Source organism: Nicotiana attenuata, unplaced genomic scaffold (genome assembly GCF_001879085.1).
Source record: "Nicotiana attenuata strain UT unplaced genomic scaffold, NIATTr2, whole genome shotgun sequence".
Classification (NCBI taxonomy): domain Eukaryota; kingdom Viridiplantae; phylum Streptophyta; class Magnoliopsida; order Solanales; family Solanaceae; genus Nicotiana; species Nicotiana attenuata.
In genome coordinates, this window is record NW_017670263.1 from 472721 (window position 1) to 480619 (window position 7899).

The window sequence follows — 7899 nt, forward strand, 5'->3', positions numbered from 1 at the left end:
CGGTAAGCAGCAACGACTGCAACTAGCGATGATGCTGGTACAATGAACCTGGACCTGCACACGGAAAACATGTGCAGGAAAGGGCATAAGTACTCCACAATGGTACCCAGTAAATACCAAGCCTAAACTCGATCGAGTAGTGAGGAGTTCGGGTCAGGGCCCTACTGGTATAAATATAATGAAATAAGATTGAATGAAATATCGCAGTAAAGATAGAAACGGGAATTCAACAGAGATAGAATAATTGAAATAAGACAGTTCATAACACAGTGATAACAACGGGGGATCTCCCGAGATACCATCACGTAGTCCCAAACGTAAATGTACAGGGGGATCTCCCGGAATACTGTTATGTATTCCCAATGTAAATATGCAGAACAGGAGGATCTCCCGGAATACCGTTCCGTAGTCCCAAAGTAAATATGCAGTACAGGAGGATCACCCGAAATACCGTTCCATAGTCCCAACGTAAATATTCAGTACAACCGATAGAAATAACAGTTATGGCATGAAAACCTACGGTTTAGACTAAGTTCAAGTCAAAGAAAGTAGGTAATTTCACTAAACATGCTGCACAGAGTTCAAATAGGCTGTTAAAACACATAGGCATGTTATTCTAACTAAGCAGGATAGTTACATATGCTAGTGCAGTTCAAATAAGAAGAAAACAAGTTATGACTTAGTGACAAATGGGATTTTACAACAAATAACCCATGTATGTACTCGTCACCTCACGTACAGGACGCTCACATATAAAAATAATACCAAATCCTAAGGGGAGTTCCCCCACACAAGGTTAGGCAAGCCACTTACCTTGAACCAAGCTCAAATCAATCCATTACAATGCTCTTTCCACGAATATCCGGCTCCGGATGGCCCAAATCTAGCCAAATCAATTACATAAAGCAAATAAAGCTACAAGAAACTAATCTAGCTAATGAAATCAAAGCTAAGGCAATAAAATAGAAAAACGCCGAAAAAAGCCTCCCCGAGAGCACGTCTCGGAATCGGGTAAAAATCACAAATTATGAACATTCATTCACTAACGAGTCTAATCATACCAAATTTACTCAAATCCGATACAAAAATCTCGATCAAAACCCCAAAATTTGGCCTAAGAAATTTTCTCAAATTTTCCCAATTTTTCACCCCAAATCTGAAATTAAATTATGAAATCAAGCTTAGGTTAGTGGGATATAATCATTAAGGAGATATGAAGCATTACCCAATCACTTCCTCTGAAAATATCTCCAAATTTTGCCTTCTACCGAGCTCTCTATCAAGTTTTGTGATATGAACTCAAAACCCTTCTTCGCGAACGCGGCCATCTTCTAGAATTTGCGTAGAACAAAAATTCAATCCTCTTTCGCGAACGCGAGTATCCTCTACACGAACGTGTAGCTTCACTTGCCAGACCCTTCGCGAACGCGGTCTCCTCTACTCAAAAATCAATAAGTTTCTACTAGCATAAATCTCCAAGACCTGGTGTCACAAGTGTATGACCTACTAGTGGAATATACAAAAGAATACTACACTACTGTCTCAAGTGAAATAGATAGAAAATAAAATCAATAGAAAGACTTTGGGTGCTGCAAAACGGGCTTGGATGGCAGCTCACTGCAAAGTCTCATAGAATCAAGGATGCGCGCCGGGATGATATCCAGATGCACCTGCCTCAGATCCTGCACGGTTTGTGCAGAAGTGTAGCGTGAGTATATAAACAACATGTACACAGTAAGTATCTAGTCTAACCTTGAAGAAGTAGTGACGAGGGATCGACTTCGACACTTACTATGGGCTAACAATAAAATACCGAGATTTATAAATAAACATGGGCTACATAAATGAAGTTGAAAATTCAATAACGAGAAATAAATAAGCGATTCGTTCACTAATTGTAAATCCCAATTAAAATTTTCATCATTTAACAATTTAACCTCTCAAGCCAATGAACAATATCAAGTATAATTGGACTCCAAGTATTATCATCAACAAATTATGACGAGGTCACTTTCCGGTCCACAATTGTGTTTTAGACCCTCAACTCGGTGCCAAACGACTCGAAACTAGTCAAATGTTATATAAAATAATCAATATATGTTAAAAAGTTCATATTCTAACTATAGAGTGATTACCCACCCCAATTGAAGAATTCCTAAAATTTTCCCCCGGGCCCACGTGCCAGGACTCTGGAAATTTGTGAAGATAAATGTTACACCCCATAGTTTCGTATGTGAGAGTACGTCGTAATTCAATTTATGTAAGCTCTAAAATGAGATCATCTTTGAAAGTACATAAAGTAAGTTAATCATATTAACTTGGAGGTTACAAAGATTTAAGATCATGGACTGCAAGTATCAAGAGGGTTTGAAGGCTTAGAAGTAAACCAATTGAAGAAAATAAGTTTCGTCGAAAGTCGACAAGTTGGGAATGTTATAACATGTACTTTTGGGGTGAGACTAGGGTGCTCAAAAAGATAAGGAGGTTATGTTATGAGTTATTTTTGACTTATGATAGTCGTGTGCTATGTTTGAAATTCAAGTGAGTTGTGCAACAAAAGTTGGCAAAGATCATCACAAGTTACATTCATAAATATGTTGAAATTTAGGTCAAATATAGTTAAGCTTTTCTCCCAACTACCTACCAAATTGAATATCTACGACTCTATTTTCTATCAAATTAAACCGTTCATCGATACGACATGTGAGTAGAGAGACATTTGCAGTTTCGCTAGACTGCGCAGACTGCATAGGTGACAAGTAGCTGTGTCACTAAAGCTTTTGAGAAATATATTTCGTGTGTTATATGATGTCTTTTTTCGGACATATTATATACCAAATTAAAGGTCTTGGATTTTAGTTTCGAACTCTCTTAATAGTTTGTTCATACGACATCCGGATAAAAAGATATAAGAGTCTGAAGAAGAGCAAATAATAGGGTGCCAAGCTAGCACCTCTTTGACTTTTGAAAAATGGATATATGTAGGCCTTATGTCGTCTCTATCTTCACCTTTCCACATACCACGACCAGAATAAGACCCCTAAACTTATCCTCAAGTTCTCCACAAGGGTTTCCAATAATATTAACAACCCGGGTACGAAATCAAGAAGCTATAACACTAGAACGATCTATACGACGTAAGTATCGCTATATCACCTATGTTTTTCTTTGGAGTTTGAGTTTTGGAAGGTAATTCATAGTTAAGAAAACGTCTACTTTCTGTATTTAAGCTTTAAATATCAAGGAAGGATGATAAACTCGTTTCCTAATAGTTAGAACTCACGGGACGGTGATCGGAAGTCGTGGGTTCGAGTTATTCGACTTGTAGTGGACTAATTTGGGGGCTGTTTCGTGTTGCTTTTGGGCTGTCTATTTTGCTTATGTTTTATGGAGTTTTGGAGGATAAAAGGTTTGGAGAAACACCACATAACTACGGAATGGTGGGCTGGTCATTCGTTGTTACATTTTTAGGTTGTTTGACACTACTTTTATTATCGTTTTATGTATGAAGTGATTAGGGTGTGTGGGCTGTTTTGTGATATATTGTGATGGAGATAACGTTGGAAAATAATGCATACATATTGTTATTGTTTTGTTCTTGATGTTGTTGGTATATGGTATTAGAGGAGGGCCTTGTTACAGGGGAGATGCTGCCCAAATTTACGTAAACGAGCTACTAGTTTAAGTTGCGAACTTAGCCTTTACTCAAAACTGATTTTGAATCTCCTTATCCTGTGGTAGATTGAGTTGAGTTGTTTGAAGATAACCGTTTCTCTCGGAGCACAATAGCAAAGTTTGCAATTGTCACCGGAATTAATGGTTCGTCGTCGAAAAACCTTGCATGGCACTGTTACACAGACAGAGAAGACAATTACTCCAGAAAATGGCGTTCAAATGGAATTACCTCCCCTAACTTTTGGTAGTTTTCTCCCACAGAAATATCAATCGATCGAGGAAGGTCATGAAACGAGTAGCTCTGAAGGTGAGATTCAACTTCAACCGTTAAAAATGGAAGAAGTGATGAAATCAACAACGAGATGTTTACAGTTCTCACTAGTGGATCGAAGAAGCCAACGCCTATGGCAGCTGATATCGTTCGAGGAAATCGCAGCTCACAAATGGGAAAAACACTATCATTTGTACCTCCAATTGATAGAGATAGTAAGAAAATCGTTAAATTGTGTAAGAAAGATTTACAATCCCAGGAGGATTACTGGAAAACTGCGTTAATTTGCTATATAATTAGAGAAAATCCGTATGAGAAAGCTATGGAAAATTTTGTGATGAATGTTTGGAATTTTGTTACAAAACCTCAGATCCTGTTGCATGCTGAGGGATATTGTATTTTTAGATTTAGTACCATAGCTGATAGAGATCAAGTCCTCCAATCAGGACCCTACACATAGAAACAATCCTATGGTACTGAGACTATGGGAAATTGATTTTTCACTCAACAGAGATATTCTCAGTACATTTCCAGTATGGGTAAGGTTCCTGCCAGTGGGATTTTGGTTGACTAATGCTCTTAGCAAAATGGCAAACCATTATACACTGATAAATTCACTGCTCACTATGAGAAGATATCCTATGCTAGAATCCTTGTGGAGGTGGATACTGCTTATCCCTTACCAGATCAAATAGAGATAAAATCGCATTATGGCCCAAAGATATAAGTGATTGAATATGACTGGATGCCTAACTTTTGTAATGATTGCTTAATGTTTGGGCATGATTCTATCGACTGCTGGTATAACACAAAATGTGATGATGAACAGGAGATAAAGGAAGGTGATAGGCAGGAAAGGCAGAGGAAAAGAGGAAAGAAGCAGGAGAAGAATGTGAAGCAAGCCTGGCTGGTCAAACAACCTCAAGTGAGTGCAGATCCGAAGAAAGGTGAAATGACAGTACAGGAAGAAATACAAGAGAGAGGCTGTGTAGAAAACGTAAATGATAGTAAGGAAAATGCACAACAGATTGCTTATGCGTCAAAAGGAAATGATATACATGGGACTGTCTGTAAAGATGCAGAGATGGGAAAATAGACTGGAAAGAGCAAAAGTGTAAATGTGAATAAAGATGAACGTAGTAGTGGTCAACAAATTGATCCAGGACCACCAGACCCTCTAATATTCAAATAATCATTGTTACTTGGAATATTAGGGGGCTAAATCAAGCCCATAAGCAAAAAGAGGTCAAAACTCTTTTTGCTACTAATAAAGTAGATATTATGGGATGCATAGAAACTAGAGTAAAGGAGCATAAAGCAAAGAAAATCCAAAAAAATATAGCTACAGGATGGAATGGGTGTTGTAATTACTCATATGCTGTAAATGGGGGAATCTGGTTACTTTGGAGAAGTCCTGTTCAAGTGATAGTGAGTCACATGACTGATCAATTCATCCACTGTAGTATTAAAGATCATAGAACTTATTTTTTGGCCCAGCTTAGTGTCATTTATGCTCAAAATGATGGACACAAGAGGGAGAGTTTATGGAGGGACCTCAGGCAGATTAAAATTGCAAGTCAGCAGACATGGTTGCTGAGCAGTGACTTTAATAATGTTCTATCCTCTGAAGATAGAATAAGATCTCCTGTAACTGTTGCTGAAGTACAGGGATTTAAAGGGATGAGTGATGATTTGCAACTCACCCCACTGAGGGATAAGGGGTGGCATTATACTTGGACAAATAAACAAGGAACTGGGAATAGAGTGTATAGCAAGATAGATTGGCCACTAGGAAATTATTAATGGATTCAGCAGTATGGGCAGGTGGAAGTAGATTATATGAATCCATCAGTATCTGATCATTCTCCTATTCTTATAAAATGTGGCAGCCAGAAATTACTACATCCTAAACCATTTAGACTATACACAAATGTTATGGACCATCCACAGTTTCAGACTGTAATTCAGCAGGTATGGGATGAGGAGCATGAAGGAGCACCTATGCAGCAGATTTGGTGCAAATTGAAGAATCTAAAAAAGCAACTTAAGGGGATAAATGCTTATATGGCTTCATACAAGCAAAAACTTGAGCAGGCAAGAGAGAAATTAGATATTATGCAAAGTCAAATGAGGCAGAATACTTTGGCACAGTCCCTTATAAATGAAGAGAAAGAAGTGTTAGGTGAAAAAGAAAAATGGAGCACTGTGGAGGAGCAAGTTCTGACGCAAAAATCAAAGGCATGCTGGATTGAGTGTGGTGATGCAAATACAAAATATTTTCATGCACAATGGAAGATAAGAGCCAGCCAAAACAGTATAACTACCATTTATACAGATACAGGTGTGAAGCTAACAGAAGCCAGACTTGTTGAAAAGGAATTCATAACTGTATTTCAATCCTTAATGGGAGAGTGTGCTGGTGAATTACCTCGTGCAAATACAATTGTAATAAAGGAAGGACCATGCTTAACTGTGGATCAGCAAAGAACATTGATTCAAATGGTGACAATGGAGGAGATCACTGAAGCAGTTGAGGATATGCCTAAAGACAAAGCACAGGGGTTGATAGATTTTCTGTGGAGTTCTTTACAAGGAACTGGGAGATAGTGAAGAAGGATATCATTGAAGCTGCTAAGGATTTTTTCAGTACAAACAGATTACCTAGTATGGTAAATACAACAGCTATTACATTGGTCCCTAAAGTGAAATCACCAGCAACAGTCAAAGACTATAGGCCAATTACTTGTTGCACTACATTGTACAAGATCATTTCAAAAGTCATCACAAGGAGGATAAAAGGTGTGCTTGATGGACTGATTGACCAGTCAAATCAGCTTTTATTGAAGGAAGGGGTATAGTGGACAATAGTTTGCTAAGCCATGAGCTATTTAAAGGATATGCTAGGAAAGGAGTCTCTCCCAGATGTGTGCTGAAAGTGGATCTAAGGAAAGCTTATGACACTCTGGAATGGAGTTTTCTCAAGCAAATGCTGATAGACCTTGGATTCCCTTTCGAATTGGTACAATGAATAATGACTTGTGTTACTACTATGTCATATTCATTGGTGCTAAATGGAGGATTGACTAAACCTTTTAAGGGGAAGAGAGGGATTAGACAAGGAGATCCTATGTCTCCTTACTTATTTGTTATTGCCATGGAGTATCTGAGTAGAGAACTAAAACACTTGCATAAAAATAGGGATTTTAACTTCCATCCAAAGTGTAGAAAGCTGAACAGCACACATGTGTGCTTTGCTGATGATTTGCTAATGTACTGTCGAGCTGATATGGAGTCCATAAGGATTCTAAACAATGCTTTCTTTAGGTTTTCACAGGCTTCTGGATTACAGGAAAATGCAAGTAAGAGTGCTATATGCATGGCTGGGATAGATCAGAAGGCTAGAGAAGAAATACTACAAACATTGGGTTTTAGTGAAGGAAAACTGCCTTTAGATACTTGGGCATTCTGTTAGACTCAAAAAAACTAACTATTGATCAGTACTTTCCTCTAGTTGAGAAGATAACAACAAAGGTTACCTGTTGGTCAGCAAAGCATCCTATGCAGGAAGGTGTCAATTGATAAAGGCAGTCATTTTTGGTTTACAGACTTACTGGGCTCAGGTGTTCATTATCCCAAAAAAGGTGCTGAAATTGATTGAAACTATTTGCAGGACATTTTTATGGACAGGCAGTGTAGCTATCTCAAAGAAGGCACTAGTAGCTTGGGAGAATATATGCAAACCAGTGGCAGCTGGAGGCATAATCATACTGGATATCAAAGTATGGAACAAAGCAGCAGTTACTAAGCACTTATGGGATCTAACTAGAAATAAGGACTGCCTATAGATTCGAAGGTCATAGTTTCTATATAAAGAAGAAGGATCTGGACACAATGCCTACTCCTAAGGCAGCAGCCTGGGTAATAAGGAAGATAATGGATAGCAGGGAAGTGGT

General features: G+C 38.2%; 1 protein-coding gene across 1 annotated transcript; it reads left to right on the forward strand.

The window, feature by feature from the left end:
- The first annotated feature begins 5227 nt into the window (after positions 1-5227).
- Positions 5228-6553, forward strand: LOC109236894. Its single transcript, XM_019403135.1, has 2 exons — positions 5228-5712; positions 5836-6553. Exons 1-2 carry the CDS (start codon positions 5228-5230, stop codon positions 6551-6553), a joined length of 1203 nt encoding a protein of 400 aa, XP_019258680.1.
- Positions 6554-7899: the final 1346 nt, after the last annotated feature.